The 17640-nt window shown below is 41.2% G+C and overlaps 1 protein-coding gene across 3 annotated transcripts in view; it reads left to right on the forward strand.

The window, feature by feature from the left end:
- The window catches only part of KLHDC10 (kelch domain containing 10), a 54256-nt gene extending 42627 nt beyond the window's left edge, over positions 1–11629 (forward strand). For all 3 annotated transcript variants that reach the window (XM_027573903.1, XM_027573904.1, XM_027573905.1), the window contains 8 exons: positions 74–295; positions 2135–2289; positions 5038–5186; positions 6985–7069; positions 7953–8019; positions 8598–8645; positions 10471–10610; positions 11249–11629. In XM_027573903.1, coding sequence (XP_027429704.1) covers positions 74–295; positions 2135–2289; positions 5038–5186; positions 6985–7069; positions 7953–8019; positions 8598–8645; positions 10471–10610; positions 11249–11458 — 1076 coding nt within the window. In that variant the 3' untranslated portion in view covers positions 11459–11629. The remainder of the gene's footprint in view (positions 1–73; positions 296–2134; positions 2290–5037; positions 5187–6984; positions 7070–7952; positions 8020–8597; positions 8646–10470; positions 10611–11248) is intronic.
- Positions 11630–17640: the final 6011 nt, after the last annotated feature.

The following is a 17640-nucleotide window of genomic DNA, read 5'->3' on the forward strand; positions in this document are numbered from 1 at the left end:
GATTGTGACCGAATTTTGTTTGTGCTTTTAATCTGCTTGGCCATCTGTGGAAAACTGTCTTCTTCTCTCCTAGGCCACAGACCTCCACCAGCACGAAGTGGACATCGTTGTGTGGCAGATAATACCAACCTTTATGTGTTTGGAGGTTATAACCCAGATTATGATGAATCTGGAGGGCCAGATAACGAAGACTATCCTCTCTTCAGGGAGCTTTGGAGGTATCATTTTGCTACAGGAGTATGGCACCAGATGGGCACAGATGGCTACATGCCCCGGGAATTGGCATCTATGTCACGTGAGTGCAGGCAGTTCTGAACTTTTCACTTTATGAAATGTTTGTGAGGACAGGTCAGTGTCACGTGCTTCTTGTCAGTGATTTGTAATAATACTGTAATATGATTAAACCCTGTTAAGGGATAGACTTTTTACTGTGGTAATAATGTAGCACGGTGATTCAGAATCACTTGGGAGTTGGCTAGTCCTGAGTTTGAATCTAACTATGTACCATTTACTTGATGATTTTTAGGTTCAAGTTCCTTACCTGTGAAATGGGATTAGTAATATCTCAGCAGGTTCAGTATAAAGTATCATATATATACTAGGCTTAATGTAGTAGAGGATCAAGAGAGGGGGTTTATAATGACAGTAATCACTTTTGAACAAAGTACTTCACGCATAGTATCTGTTTACCCCACAGCATCTCTATGATGCACATACTAGAATTATTGCCATTGTACAAATGGGAAACTGAGACTATTAGAGAGGCCTTAAGGGAATAGCTAAGAGTGCAGGCTCTGGAGCCAGACTGCCTGGGATTAAATCCTAGCTTGGCAAGGTTCTTTTTGGGAAACCAGCAAGTATTTAAACCACTCTCCACTTCTGTTTCATCTTCTGTAAAAATAGAGAAGATAGTATTAGTTTTTACCTCATAGCGTTGTTGTGAAGATTAATTTGGAGAGATTGGATAACTTTACTGAGGTCACATGAGAATTGAAACCTAGCTCTTGCTGGCTCCAGAACCCATGTTGACTCTCAGACTATATCAACTGAAGAATCGATTTTTATTTTTTTTAAAGATTTTATTTTTTATCTGAGAGAAAGAGAGAGAGAACCAGAGGGGGAGAAGGGCAGAGGGAGAAGCAAACTTTCCCCTGAGCAGGGATCCTGATGTGGGGCTTGATCCCAGGGCCCTGAGATCATGATCTGAGCCGAAGGCAGACGCTTAACCGACTGAGCCACCCAGGCGCCCCCCCCCGAATCAGTTTTTAAAAATGCCATTGAGGAGCACCTCGGTGGCTCAGTCATTAAGCATCTGCCTTCGGCTCAGGTCATGATCCCAGGGTCCTGGGATCGAGCCCCACATCGGGCTCCCTGCCCAGCGGGAAGCCTGCTTCTCCCTCTCCCTCTGCCCCTGCTTGTGTTCCCTGTCTCGCTGTGTCTCTCTCTGTCAAATAAATAAATAAAATCTTTTTAAAAATGCCACTGAAATAATATAGTAGCACGATTTGAGGAGTATTTGTCATTAGAGAAAGAATGTATGTGCGTGTGTGCATGCCTGTGCGTGCATGCGTGTGTGCGTGCACGTGCGTGCGCGGTAGGAACAGAAGAAATATAGAGAACACCAAAGTTACCAGTAGGATATTGGTGTTTCTTTTTATCTGGTAGAAGATCAAGGTGACAGAAACATCATTTAAAATGTAGAGATCATTCATTCCCCTGGCAAAAACAATGATCCTTTTATCCCTTCATCCAGAGTCCTGCTGGGTCTTTGCTGAGGCAAAGATGATACTTCATTTTCCTCTTCTTTACTACATACTTGAACTGTCTTCAGTGGCAGTGGTATACCATAGTTCCTGTCATTTAGTATTGTTAGACCACAGTATTTCATGAACTCCACAAATATGTGCTGAATACGTGTCACATACCTAACAATGAGCTGGCTATATGGTATAGTCCACATAGTGTGAATTAAACCTTTCTGCAGAACTTTGTAGTAGTTGGATGTCAGTGCTTTGAGTTATCTTCTGAGAGCATTAAAGCAGACACTCTTTTAGTTTCTCAGTTATTTTGGGTTTATGTGGGAACATACTGCAGGTAGCCAGTACATAATGGAAATGTGCGTCTCCTTCCCCAGTTGTGCTACATGGAAACAACCTCTTGGTATTTGGAGGTACAGGCATCCCGTTTGGTGAGAGCAACGGCAATGACGTCCACGTGTGTAACGTGAAGTATAAGAGATGGGCTTTACTCAGCTGTCGGGGGAAGAAACCCAGTCGTATATATGGACAGGTACCAATCTGTGGGCAATCATGGTGGATGTATTAGTGCTGATTTTTCTAGTTCTGGGGACAGTGTCAGAATATTTGTTACCACTTTTTTTTTTTATCTTTTTTTTTTTAAAGATTATTTATTTATTTGAGAGAGAGAATGAGAGATAGCATGAGAGGGAAGAGAGTCAGAGGGAGAAGCAGACTCCCCGCCGAGCAGGGAGCCAGATGTGGGACTCGATCCTGGGACTCCAGGATCATGACCTGAGCTGAAGGCAGTTGCTTAACCAACTGAGCCACCCAGGCGCCCTGTTACCACTTTTTTAAACAGAGAATGAATTCACTGTTTAATATTTGATTTTTCAGTTCATATTTCAAAAAAGATTTTACTTATTGAGAGAAGAGAGAGAGCATGAGTCAGGGGGCAGGGCAGAGGCAGAAGGAGGAGCAGGCTCCCTGCTGAGTGGGGAGCCCGAAAAGGGGCTCGATCTCAGGATCCCATGACCTGAGCCAAAGGCAGATGCTTAACCAACTGAGCCACCCGAGTGCCCAGGGTTCTTTTTTTTTTTTTTTTAAGATTTATTTATTTAAAAGAGAGCACACACATGAGTGGGGGGAGGGCAGAGGGCGAGAGAGACTCCTCCAGCAGACTCCCCACTGAGTGTGGAGCCCCACACAGGGCTTGATCTCAAGACCCTGAGATCATGACCTGAGTCAAAACCAAGAGTCAGGCACTCAACTGACTGAGCCACCCAGGCGTCCTCTGATTTTTCAGTTTTTTTTTTTTTTTTTAAAGATTTTATTTATTTGTTTGACACAGAGAGAGAGCTAGCGAGAGCAGGAACACAAGCAGGGGGAGTGGGAGAGGGAGAAGCAGGCTTCCCGCGGAGCAGGGAGCCCGACGCGGGGCTCGATTCCAGAGCCCTGGGATCATGACCTGAGCCGAAGGCAGACACTTAACGACTGAGCCACCCAGGCACCCCTGATTTTTCAGTTCTGATGTGAAATCATAATTTGCAAATCTGGTTACTTATCTCCTTTCCTTTTTTTCTCCTTCTTTATTTCTAATCCAATTTGGGATCATGACCTAGATCTATACAGAAGTTTTTTTTTTTTTTAAGATTTTATTTATTTATGAGAGAGAGAGAGGGCAAGCATGAGCAGGGGGAGGGGCAGAGGGAGAAGCAGACTCTCCACTGAGCAGGGAGCCTGATGCAGGGCTCGATCCCAGGACCCCGAGATCATGACCTGAGCTGAAGGCAGACGCTTAACCGACTGAGCCACCCGGGCGCCCCTATACAGAAGTATTTTTAAATGTCAGGACCCACCCCATCTCTACTCCCATTCCCAGTAGAGTTTGGGCTCAACATGTGGTCAGGGTGCTGTCATCTCTAAAATGATATGATTCTTTGGAGAGCTTACTGACCTAAGTAGTAGAGTAGATGATCTCTGCACTTGGAAGGGACTTTTATACAGACTAATCTGAGCTAAAACAGTTTAGTTTCTAGTTAGGTTCCAGTGCTTCAAACCTTAGGTTTGAAAAGTTATATCCAAAAAGATAGGGAGCAACCCACCAATGTCAGAGTAATGGGCTAAGGTTAAAACAACTTTAGCTTCTTTTTCAACTGGCCAGCATTATTACTGATAAATACCTCCTGAGGTGTGTGTAGAGGTACATACTGGATAACTCTGTGTTCCACCAGAGGAGGCATTAAAAAAAAAAAACTCTGAGAAATGACCATAACAAAAGTGGAACTTATGCTGAAGGGAGTCTGGTGGAAAATGTGAAGTTTTTAGGACTGCCAACTTTAGACATGTTACTTAAGGGGTTCTGGTGGCTTATTTTCACATCTGCTTCTTCTTCCTGAGAGCATTTTTCTTCACACTGCTTAGAAAGAGAAGCAGCTTTGTATGGAAATGCTCATGTCCATGATGTATACATTCTTTGATTGGCTGGGACCCCTAAGCAATATCCAGGCTTCTTCCCTATTTAGGGAGAACTGCTTTCCAGTTGAGCAAAGCTTTACCTTTCTTTCTTTCTTTCAGATTTATTTATTTATTTTTTAGATTGAGAGAGAGAGTGCACGTGGTGGGGAAGGGGCAGAGGGAGAGGGAGAGAGAGTCTTAAGCAGACTCCATGCTGAGCGGCCCAATGCAGGGCTCAATCTAACAACCCTGAGATCACGACCTCAGCCAAAACCAAGAGTGGGACACTTAACTGACTGCACCACCCAGGCACCTCAAAGCTTTACCTTTCATTTTTTTTTCTTATTATTACTATGTTATGTTAGTCACCATACATTACATCATTAATTTTTGATGTAGTGTTCCATGATTCATTGTTTGCATGTAACATTCTAAAGACAATCTCTGGGTTCTCTAAAATCTTTAATCTTTTATTTATTTATTTTTAAGTATATTTTTTAAAGATTTTATTTATTCATTTATTTGAGAGAGAGAGAAAGAGTGCACGTGGGGGGAGGAGCAGAGAGAGAGGGACAAGCAGACTCCCCACTGAGCGGGGAGCACAATGACGTGGAGCTTGATCCCACACCTATGACAGGAATGAGCCGAAATCAAGAGTCAGAAGCTCAACCAACTGAGCCACCCAGGTGCCCCTAAAATCTTTAATCTTTTAAAGGTCTGATATTTTAGAAGATTAAAACGTACAAGAGAATTTCATGAAGTCTGATTTTGGGGTATTTAATAAGTTTATATTCTTAATCAGGCATTAATGAGTCAGTGGTGTTCACCTTTCCTTGCTATCCAGGCCATGGCGATCATCAATGGCTCCCTTTATGTTTTTGGAGGGACAACTGGCTATATTTACAGCACAGACCTGCACAAATTAGATCTCAATACCAGAGAGTGGACACAACTGAAACCAAACAACCTATCCTGTGATCTGCCAGAAGAGAGGTGAGGTTCTAGGATCAAAGCATATTTATTCTTTCTTGCTAAGATTTGACTTTTTTCAGAATATTGGTAATACAGTTTGAAGAAAACTCTTACAGCCCGTTTAGAATAGCCAACTGGCTGGTAGATCCCAGTTCAGCATTGAAGAAAGGTCTTCTGGTTAAGGAATGATATTTCCCCCCTTAATTACAGATTTTTTCTCATGTTATTTCCTTTTATATCTCTTTTTTTCTGCATTAGGAAGATAGTAACACTTTGAAGAAGAAACCAATGGTAGCAAATGTAATGAAATATTATACTACAGACAAAACAATTACACTAGTTACTTTTTGATTTCCCTTCTTAACTTGCATATTGGGATTCTTTGGCTTGTTTGCGTGCACCTGTATGCCCAGAGTGCCTGTGGCACTCAATTCCCATAGTGGTACTCAGTGAATATTGATCGGATGGGTGGGTGGATGGATGGGTGGATGGGAGGGAGGGAGGACATTCATTTGAAGTGCCCTGTTAAGCACGCAAACATCACGTGGAGCTCCCAGCGGCCTTCTGGGAGTAGTCCTAGGCCTTTCACTTTTCTTTCCTGCTAGGAGTTGCCTCTTAGAATTAAACTCTGTGAAATACTTACTTTTTCCCCCCTCCAGTTTAAAAGCAAAGATACTAAATACTTTTTTATTCACTTTGTTTAGATGAATCCAGTTATCTCTTTGTTTCCTTTAAACAAAATGGCATAGAGGTTAGCTAAGGAAGACTTAATCTTTATTGTAGTATGTCAGTAGGCTGATGATTGCAGAGCTACCATGTGAGGACTTGGGAGGTGGGCTGCTACTGGAATAATTTTGATGTAATGTATTTTATCAGCACCAGGGCCTTAAGGAAAGGAGGAACTAGATTAAGTTTTCAAAGCGTTTTCACATGGTTGCCTTCTTGAATCATTTTATGGACATATTATAAATTGTTTCAGCTTCTAGCTAGACTGCTTGGATAAAAGTTCTGGTAGGTGTTTCACACTATATTCACAGTTCTGTGTAGCAGAATTTTTCTGATATATTTGTGTCTATTAAGTAAGTATCTTTTTTTAAAAGATTTTATTTATTTATTTGCGAGAGAGCATGAGACGGGGAAGGGTCAGAGAGAGAAGCAGGCTCCCTGCCGAGCAGGGAGCCCAATGCGGGACTCGATCCCACGACTCCAGGATCATGACCTGAGCCGAAGGCAGTCGCTTAACCAACTGAGTCACCCAGGCACTCCTAAATAAGTATCTTAATTTGAAAGCCCATAGTCTAGGGTTTCTGATAAAATGTAGACAGATTACTTTTTAAAAAACTCTGTAATATTGTCCCCCCTTATACAGAGTTATCACAAAAAGATTATAGAAAATCTAGAAAAGACAAATAAGCAAAATGAAGAAAATAAAAAAATAAAACCTAAATCTAGAGATAACCAGGGTTAACATTTTAGATGTATCTCTGTAGTCATTTTCTGTGCATATTTGTGTATCTATAAATTTTTCATGGGATTAGAGCCTATCTGCTCTTACATAACTTTTTTTTTTTCAGTTAATGACATGAAAAGAAGTTCTCAGTATATTAACTGTCCTCTCTGCCTACATTCTTATTGGTTGCACACTAATCCATTTTATGTATATTCTATAGTTCGTTTAACCAGTTCACTATTGTTAAACACTTAGGTTATCTCTAATAATTTATTACTATGAATACTTATCCAATAAAAAGCCTTGCGGCTACATCTTAGGTAGATCATTTTTCACTTCATTATAAGGAGATTTTATGTATGTTTTCAGGTACAGACATGAAATTGCACATGATGGGCAGAGGATTTACATCTTGGGAGGTGGTACTTCCTGGACAGCTTATTCCTTAAACAAGGTATATTTAAAAATAATAATAAGGAGAGAGAAAAGGATAGAGAGAGGCACGTTTCATACTAAGTAAGATAATTCTGTTACTATAGATACTTGAAGTTTTGAACAGGTTCTTCATTAACACCTGTTTTGTGTTACATGCTTTTTATATGGCCAAACTCTGTGCCCCTGATACACTTTCCAGTTGACCATTATATTGATCACACATTGAAAATACATGAAAATTATCCCCGGCATAAGCTGGATGAGGAAAGTGACTAGAAGGAAGCTATAGTAGCTCGAATGGAGAAACTGATGAGAACTGGAACCGTGATGCTAGGGATGTCACATCTCTGTCATCGTCAGTGCTGTATATCTAAAAAGAACAATCATGTTTAGGGCTATGCATCTTTAGGAAGCTGTGCTCCGAAGGGTTTTTATTCATCCATTCCTGTGTCATTGCTAAATCCACATCTCCTGGGAGAAATCTCGATTAGGCTACAGAACTCCTGGGCTGCTTTGGAACCTTAATGGTCTTTTTCAAGTTTTGTCCAACCTGTGTTCTCATATTTTCTTATCAACACTTACTTTTTTCTGGTATAAAAATGATAAATGTTCATTGTTAAAAATGTGGCAGTTGCAGAATTCCAAGTTTTTTCTTTTTTTTCCTGTGATTTAAAAAAAATTGGAATCCTCTATCTGTTTAACTTTCAACTGCTTCATTTAATGTTTTGCCTTCTAATTTTAGAATTAGGGAAGATTGGAGAAAGGCAAAAGAAACGAAGAAAAAAAAAGATTCTTTAACTAAGAATACATGTTTGTATAGGCCGTTGTTAAAAAAAATCCAGTTTTCAGGCTAGCTAAAATTATTTACATGTGTGTATCTTCTTTTTTTTTCTCTCCCCAAGATCCATGCATACAACCTTGAAACAAACGCATGGGAGGAAATTGCCACAAAACCCCATGAAAAAATAGGTAAATTTAAAGTACCGATTCATTTATCTTTAATAAATATATTTTAATTTTTACTTGTTTTGGAGGGGAAAAAGTACTTTTATTGAGTTATATGACAAGTGAAATATCTGTTGTGCTGGTGTTATAAATTATTTTTATTCCTTAGTCCAATTATTATTCTTCCTCTGTAATTGTGCGGAGACTTTTAATGGGGTTTGTTGAGTTCTGTGGAAGCAGGGAAATGTGGCATCAAACAGAGCCACATAGCCAGGTGGGTTAGGAAGCAGACACTTGAATCAAGATCCACCTGTCTTTTTGTGGGTAAAAGGGCTTGGGAAAGCTGCTAGTAACCCCTGACCCTACCACCCCGTTTTGTTCCCCTGGCACCTGAACATTGTACAGTTACAGTGAGACTCAGATGGCTTTATTTTAGTGTGAAATAAGGAAGGATTGGAAGGACTAGTCAATGTTTGCTTAATGCAATAATGGGATTGTTTTAAGTGAGTTATTCATAGTATGTCTCTCTCCGTGGCACATCAGTGTTAGTCTTAATCTTTCTGTAAATAATGGAATTTCTGTGTTTATTATGTATTGGGCAGGTTTCCCTGCAGCCCGAAGATGTCACAGTTGTGTCCAAATAAAAAATGGTAAGGTTTTTAAAGAACATTCTAGTTCCATTTTTGTAATTGTATATGCTGAGAATGTCTTTATATATATATAAAGGGCATAATTTTGAGAAGAGTCTGTTTCTTGTAGTTTAAACTTAAAGGGAAATCCATAAAGTTATGCTTCTTTTAGTGGTTTTCATCAAGTATACGGGTGTGGTGTTTGGGTTCCCTCAGTTACCAGAGAGCTCAGAGTTTGGTGATAAATAAGCTTTTATTATACTCTGGTTTCTCTTCAGATCGTATTATATAGCCTGATCTTTCAACACCCCACCCCAACAGATATCTGTGGTTATGGTGGGTAATACTGATAATCTTGACATATAATCAAGACCTCGGTGGACATAGTTTTAAAATTACAATAACTCCTTCGGAGTGATATTTCATAAAGTTTATTCTGTGCTCTGTCTGATGCCAAATAGGACTCTTTGGTCATTCTTTGGCTATATTACAACAGAGGCATTGTATGGCTTCCAAAAGCAGCTGTGGCTACTTCATCCGAGTGTGATAAATGACTCTTCTTTGGACAGCCCTCCTGTTTTTTAATTTACAGCTTATTTATAGTTTGGTATACCACCTTCCATTTTTCCTGGGAGGATAGGTGTGTATAAATGAGTTTCATAGCCCATATCCTTTCAGCAGTTTAGTTGGGATTTAACTAGGATTATGCTGCCATCTCCAGTACAGAAGTGCTTTTTATTATGCTTCTGCTTTCTGGATAAGATGTATAGATAGTGGGATTATTCAGCTTTGCCTCTCAAAGAAGCAAAGCTGTACTTTGCTTTGGAGCTGAACTTTTCTTGAATCTTAGCCAAAAACGTTTCCAGTGTATTTTATAGTTTAATTAAGTATTGGCTTAAGCTTGATCTAGACCTGAATGAAGACATCTACTCATTTGATTCATTGAGGCCAGGCACCGTACCAGTGGAATTCAGCCTTAGTCTGGGGCATTTCATTTGAATGTTACAAGTTGACCAGTTACCACTATCTAACTTTACAAAAACAAAACAACAACCATGATGAAAACTGATTTTGGGGAAGGTTGAAAGAACTTAAAGAACTGTATAGATCAAATGGGGCTTCACACTGTCCTCTTTTGGCTGAAGAAAGCTTGAAAGAACCACTTTTGTGCCCCCCAAGCTGAACATTGCAGTGAATGTTTCTCCTCAGGTTACATGTCTACATAGAGGACATTTGTCTGTATGGGCAGACAAATATCCATCCTTTCTAGAACATTATTTGAAAGAAGAATTTGCAAACTGGTGGCCTGCAGTTATGTTTTGTTTGGCTCGTATATGTATTAAAAATTTTTGGATTAGCGGATAACACTTAAAAATCAAAATGTCTCCCTTAGGAAAAAAAAAATCCAGATTTCCAGCTCCTCTGGAAAAATCAGAAGATCTGGCAATTGTGGACCTTAAGTTCTACATATTATCGATCAGCGGGAGCTGCATCACCATCTCCTCCTTTAGAGCATGTGCACTCCTGTTTGTTTATTTTCCCTGGACCTTCTTGTTCATTCACTTCCTGTGCCTGGCACCTGTAGGTATTTGAATTTGAGGACCCAGACATGAAGCCTCCTTAGAGACTTGCATCCCAAGTCCTAGCAAAGATCCCAAAATAGTGTCTGTACTTTATTGAGGGACAAGACAGCAGCAGGAGAGGACTACCCAGCTACAGTTGTCTGTGGTAGGGGGAGATCCGCAGAACCAGTCCCATGTCAGCTAGCCAGGTGACCTACTACAAAACATGCTATAGCCATGGCTCTTTTCTTTTGTGTGATCTCAGGTCTCTCTTTTCTCAATAGATGTGTTTATTTGTGGGGGCTATAACGGAGAAGTGATCCTGGGAGATATCTGGAAGTTGAACCTGCAGACTTTTCAGTGGGTGAAGCTCCCAGCTACCATGCCCGAGCCAGTTTATTTTCACTGTGCAGCTGTTACACCGGTAAGTTTTTGTTTTCATATCTTCCTTACATAGTTGCAGGTGATAAGGAAATACTTTTAGCAATATTAGCAAGAGAAAAAGATTCTGAAATTACCAACCTTGGATTAAGAATGTGTTTCTAAAACTTTCTTCAAAACAAAGCTAGCCCTTCCTCTGAGAAAAGGGGAGAGAAACCATCATACACAGTTTAAAAGAGCAGCATAATTGTAAAAGGAAGCCTGCGCGTGGCCATTCAGGCCCTGGCAGGGATAGAGAAGGTGTGTTCTGGGAGGGCAGAATAGCTCTAGCCCCACGATGCCTTGTGGTTAAAGATCCCACTAGTTTCTCGAAGGCAAGGGCCTTTATTTTCATCTTTGTATTCCCAGTATTTGGCACTGTGAATACTTAATATAATGTTAGTTTAATGTTTGTTGAAGTTAAAAAAAAAAAAAAACAAAGCTACAGTTTTCTCCTAGTAACTCATTCATTATTTAAACCCTTCTTGATCTCTGCACTGTGTTGGGATCGGTGAGAAATTCTTTTTTGCTTCACCTCATCTCAATTTGGCCTATTGTACATTTTTTTGCTGACTCTTCAGCCTAAGTATCTGTTTCTTTCCCATTTGAATTTATCCTCTTTTGACTGCCATTTGTTCATAGGCTGGTTGCATGTACATTCATGGAGGAGTGGTGAACATCCATGAAAACAAACGGACTGGGTCATTGTTTAAGATCTGGCTGGTGGTACCTAGCCTGCTGGAACTGGCATGGGAGAAGCTGCTTGCGGCCTTCCCTAACCTAGCAAACCTCTCCCGAACACAGCTTCTGCACCTTGGACTCACACAGGGACTCATCGAGCGCTTGAAATGAGGATTTCTGGACTGTTCATTGATACTGGAAATGTTAATTTAAAGAGACTCCTTTATTTATGGGCAGTGTAGAATATACTACAAAGAGGATTGGTTACCCTGATCAAGGCCTTATTCAGAAAATACATCAGATGCCTTTCTGTAAATTGGTTTTAAGTTTATGGAAATCTCACTTTCCCTTGTGCTTCTTTCTTTGCTTCTCTCCCTCCTGCCCCAACACACACACACACATACACACACACACACACACACACACACACACTCTCTCTCTCTCTCACATACTCCCTCCTCCTTGATGGAGTTGAGGGAAAGTCTGAAGGTACCTTAATAATGTTGTGAATCAAGATAAGATAATTTTTTAAAGGAACTCTGAAACTATGACCATGTCAGCCAATGCTCTACAAATTAAAGCAGCATCATTGACAAAAAAATAAATAAAAATAAAATAAAAATTTTAAACATTTAAATCCAGCAACAACAATAAGAAGTTTCAGGATAGAACAAGAAGGCTAACCTTGAGAATCGTGCAGGTTATATGCAAATCTAGATGTTTAACTAGCTGTTTTCCAAGATGCTTCTAATTGAGTAGCTGAATCTGGTGGCAGCACTGGTTGACATCTTGCTGCATAGATACCCAAACCCATCCTTTGACTTTGGAGGCAAGTCAAGCAGCTCAGCAACTCTTGATCAGTGATTTCTTTTCTCATCCTTATGGTGCCAGCAATGGTTAGATTTGGCTTGTCACAAGGCTTATGTGTGTGTTGTAGTCGTGCTATTTATTGTTGCTCTTAGAAATGATGGCACCAAGAACGTTTCAAACCAAGGAATTTATGGTGGTCAGAGTTCTTCGTTCTGGGCAGTTTCGAAATTCTCCTGTGCTTATTCCTGTTTTCAAGTATCTCTTTGACTTCTTCATGGGGGGACTTGTAGACCCTAAATATGTGGCATAAATGCCATGGGACATAAAGTAAGCTTGTGAGAGGCCAGAGAAGAGCAGGGCAGGGAGGGCCTCGGCACCAGGCTGTGAGCCCCAATGGTCATATTGGCCACTTCCTCTTCACAACTTGTTTCTTTTCTGACACTGGGCCACACACCTGCCATTCTTTCAGGCAACGGGTTTTATCTCTGGAAAGCCAACTGGCCCTTGATTTTTCCCTTAGCTTATTGTCTCCCTTTGTTGTCTGCTTTCAATGTGCATGGTGCTGTGAGTAATTGTCTAGTTGTTGGATAGAAGGTCTTGGGGGGGAAGGCCACAGGTCATCCTTCCTGATGAACGAAGTATCATTTTAAAAACTAGCATGAGGAAGGAATGAAACTGAGGATGGTTAGTTTTTTGGTGTGAAGTTTTAGTTCTGTTTTGTTTGTTTGTTTTGTATTTTAACTCTAAGAAAGGAGTGACCTGAATTTTCACTTCTTTGCCATCAGGCTGCTAGATAGTTGAGCAAGTCACTGAGATGTGAGCATTTGGAAGTCCTCAGGTGTACGCAAGGTGCTGCAGGCATACAAGAAGGCACAGTGCTGATCATCCCGTTGGTCACCTCACAACAGGAGACTCAGATGGGAGATTTGGGACACATTTTTTCCTTTAAGTGCCTCTTTTCCGCTTAGCTTTTAAAGGTACTCTTCTTTTTTCCTTCATCCCAGAAGGAATCGCTTTAGCTCATGTGTGGATTTAAAATCACCTTTGAGTTGTGGCTAAAAAGTTACCATCCATTGTTGAGTTCTGGGCAAGAGAAAACTGTGGTCTCTAGACTTGGAGTCTTAACTTCCATGCCTTATTAGAACATCCCATCCATGTTGGGTTGAGTTCATGGTGCCCATAGTCTGCAAGGTCTTAGAATAGCACTCACCTGTGAGTTTGGGTCCTTTTGGGGGACTGAGGGGTATGGGGCAGAGGCAGGAAAAGGAGCAACTCCTCTAGAAGTCCTACCCCTATCTTGCCATGACCCAGTCTATTTGACATTCAGCCTCTTACCACCCACTGCTAAGCTTACTCCAGTGAGGAGCTCTCTCCAGAGCAAGTCAGTTGAGCAACCCCATGAGTTCAAGACAAAGCTTTGCTGCATGACTCCAGCCTGGTCTCTGGATATTTGGTGGAATATATCCAGTTAAATAAGCTGTGCTGTCTAGGGTGATTAAAGGATTTTTGTCATGGATTTATATAGGGACCAAATCCTGAATGCTCAGCCTCTGTGCTTATCTCTCCATGCTCCTTGGGAAATAAGCAGGTCTCTAGCTTTGCTACACTGGAGAGCTAGAAAGAGAGTCCAGTTCAATCCACACTTGGTAGCAAAAAAGGATTTAAGCCTTCTGAGGGCAGTCTTTGAGGTAGACGTTGGAGGCCTGACATCCAAGACCTTGTGTGTGACGTTTTTATAAAAAATACATATCCTTGGTCTAAAGTGTCTTCTTTTAATATAACACTAGTGAAAAGGATGTAGTGTGACCAGCTCTGAGTGCTATAGAACCACACATATGCACACATTCTGGGTGCCAAATGAGACTGTGTGTATGATGACTTAAATGTAGATAACTAGAATTTTATATAGGGGGTCCCCAGACATTTAGTGTACCTATAACCAGCGCCCTAAATTCCTGACACTGTTACTTGGTTTAGGAAAGTTTATGCCTGTTGCGTCTCTGCCGCTTTGAGGCACTCCCTGCCATCTGCCTGCAGTCCTGTAAATTGAAGTGCAATATATAGAAACACATATGAATATATACAGATTATATATAGGGTGTAACTATAAAGCAGGTAGACTACTTTTTTTTTTTTTATCTGCCTTGGGGAAGCCAGCTCATTCTTTAGAGTCAACTTATACCAAGAATTTGAGATGTGATCAGCTAGCATAAACCAACTCTTGGTCAGTCTGGATCTTCAAGTCTGTGTTTTCTTACTCCAGTTCTTAAAGACTTTTTATTCCTTGGGTCTGTTAGAGTTGAGACTCCTCCCCAGTCATCTCTGTACTATCTCACGTGCGCATATCTTCCTACATTTCTTTGCCCACAAAAAAAGGAAGTCTACCTGTAAGGAATTTCCTAAATGGAGAATTAAAATCTAATATTTAATACTATCAGTTCTCCCATGTACATACTAATTTATCTGTGAACATAATACTTTATTAAATGAAGACAATGATGCTTTCTTCATTTAATAAAATATTTTCCACATTCTGGAAAATCTATAAACCAATATAGAATAGTTGGAAATTTTAACTGTTCTTCAGGGGCCAAACTGAAATCCTTTCCACTGGCAGAATTTTTTTTCAGGGCCCTAGTGACTTGGTGTAAAAATTTGCTCTAAATTATTCATTTCCATTACATAGCTAGATTTAAACATATAATAATAAACATTAATGTTTCTAAGCAAAAGGTTTATTAACAGTGACCTTTGGTTACCCAGAGTAGCAAGGGTAAAGCACAGATAATTAAAATTCATAATTAATCAGTGTTTCAACTTTTCTATGAAACAATTGATTCATTTATATTCTTCCTCCCTAGCCCTTTCCCACAGGCACCTCCTTTTCAGTGGAGTGGGGCTAATAAGTAGTTAGAAATGAAAAGAAGAATCACGGAGGGCTAGAAACCAGCAAGCATATAAGCAGCCCTATTAGTTGTAATTGTCAATTTGATGACAGCTGTTGAATGCTGAAATTAGGACCCACGGGTGGTAATCCTGAGTTGAGATGTTAACTCTTCACGCCTCTGCTTTGGCGTAGTGTTCCTGCCCTGAGTTCTAGGCTGTCTCTCTTCTAACCACCAAAGAGCTCTCAGCACCTATGGGAAGAAGCAGCTACTGTGTGTGAAGCAGAGGAAATCCCACCATTTGAACACATTTCTTTGGCTCTTGACAAATACTTGCTTTTCCTCTGTTCTTGCAGGAGCCTTATTTTTCCTTTGGAAATACCTTTTCCAGCCATATAGCTTGGCACGTAGGAAAGGCTGAATTCTCCTCTAAGTCTGTGTTGGTCTTCATTCTGTAAAAGTGGTTTGTTTTTATGTGGTCTTACAGATGTTTAGAAAGTGGCACTGTTACTAAGTTGTCTAGCTGCCAGCACTCTGATATAGCACAAAAAGCCATTTTCCTTCTCTTCATTGTTCTGCCATTGAGCTCCAGGATGGATGAGGGTTTATGGTCCCGTGATCATGAGCTCCCCAGACTGGTCCCTGTTAGCTTCAAGTGCTTTGATTCCCCAGATTCCTCCGGACCCTCGGAGCGTTGGCAGAGCCTGAGGCAGGCTCTGCAGGGCTCTGTTCCCTCCGTGTGTGTTGCGCAGATCGTGCCGGTGTCGGCGTTTCCCTTCTGAGGTCACTGGATTTGCTGGAAAGTGACCTCTTCTCTTACTTGGTGTTACAAAAAGAAGTTCTGAGGTGTGTTTCAAAAGTGGTACCATCTTTTTAGTCTAATTTTCATGATTTTGTTTTATTTTTTTTACTTGATAGTTTTTTTAAAGGCCCTGCTTAGTCAGTGTCCAGGGTGAGTCAAAGGCAGTTTCACCAAGGTGCAGTAATTCCTGTTTTACTAGTTGCACATTTAGAATACAAAGGAGGCATCAGAAACACACTAATTTTCTCCAAAGCCACCTCCTTGTACACAGAGTCTGAGCAGGGACAGAGCCAGGCATCTCCCTGTAACGGCACCTGCTGATGAGGATTTGACTGGAAGAAGCAGGCAAGAAAGGGAAATCCCTCATGTAGTCTCTGAGGGCAGGCCTGGGCTTGGCTCTTCGTACAGGGTATGCTTAGGCCACACACGATGCTTGCCTTACTTTCAAGCTATTTGCCACAGTCCTGTTCAATAGTGTGGAAGTCCTTTTGCAGTCTGGTGTGCATGCCATATGATCAGGACAGCTTCTCCACCTTACCTGGTTTCCTACAGGCAAGTAGGAAAAATAGTGAATTTACCCTAAAATGTCCAATCTGTATTTATGTACCTTGTCAGTGTTTTGCTGTTGGTTTTCTAAAAACAATCTGATCAATAAATCTTCTCCAAATCTATTTGGTGCAAGGCTGCCTTGATTGTCTGATGATAATTTGTGTGTGTGTATGAGCTCACCTCTGTGACGGAAGCATCGGCCCGCCCACCTCCACCGCCCCTCTCCCAACCCACCAGGGTCCACTTTTCTCTATAATGTCTGTGAGTCACCTGCCTTCCACCATGGCGTGCTGTGGCTCCTTCCCTCTGCTTACCATCTGGAACTCTTGGACATGTAACAGTGCCCGCCACAGAACGCTGCTCCCCTCAGGACATCAGCAAAAGAGTGAGTGACCGCGGGGGCAGCCCACACTCCCTTCTCCTGTTCCATTCCGTTTATTCCCAGACTACCACTAGCCAAGTCTGCATGGATGTCCCGAGACTTTTCTGAAGAGCTGGAGGAGTGACAAGGGAATTCAAAGGGAAAATGTGAATCTTTACCTATGGAGTCACAACTGTGTTTACGATTCAGGGGAAAAGCCCCAGGAGGAGCTGAGCCCTTCGCAGGGGTCCCTTGGGGATGAAACCACGGTTCCTAGCTCTGACCTTGGTCTTCCAGATGCTCTTTCTCCAAAACCTCTGCTTTGTGTCACTTCACCGTCTACTAGGATCCCTCTCCCAGCAGTGCTTTTCTGCGAGCTGAAGTCCGGCATTGGTGTGGACACTCCAAGTCTGGTCACTTTTAAGGTCTTCCCATCCAGAACTGCACATATGCCTCTTAGTTTTCAGTGCTTCCATCGACACACTATTGGATCAAATATACCCTCCTGGGACTAATAATCTTATTACAACATAAACCAACAGGAGGAAAACATACAATTTCTACCCCTTCATGAATAAGGCTCCCCAGCCCAGCTTACAGTTAATACACTTATTATGCAGAGCAGTCTTGTTTCCCTTGCTTTCTTTCTCCTACCTCTTCTGAGGTATACTCCCCTGAGACCCACCAGGACTAAGAAATGGACCTTGTACCTTTTAGACTTTAGACCAGCCAGAGCTTTGAAATGAACTCTTGTTTGTATCTGATTCAGTTCTTAGTTAAGCCCCAGCTTGGCTTGGGTGGGAAGAGGTTTCAGTGGCTTAGTTGGTTTGGGTGGTTTTGTTCTTCCAGTTACATTTATAAAATTCTAGTCTGTCAAGATGCTCTCACTAAGCTATTATAACTGAACAGTTCTCTTGCAGCTAATCTTCTGCAGTAATTGCTTGAG

Source organism: Zalophus californianus, chromosome 12 (genome assembly GCF_009762305.2).
Source record: "Zalophus californianus isolate mZalCal1 chromosome 12, mZalCal1.pri.v2, whole genome shotgun sequence".
NCBI classification, from domain to species: domain Eukaryota; kingdom Metazoa; phylum Chordata; class Mammalia; order Carnivora; family Otariidae; genus Zalophus; species Zalophus californianus.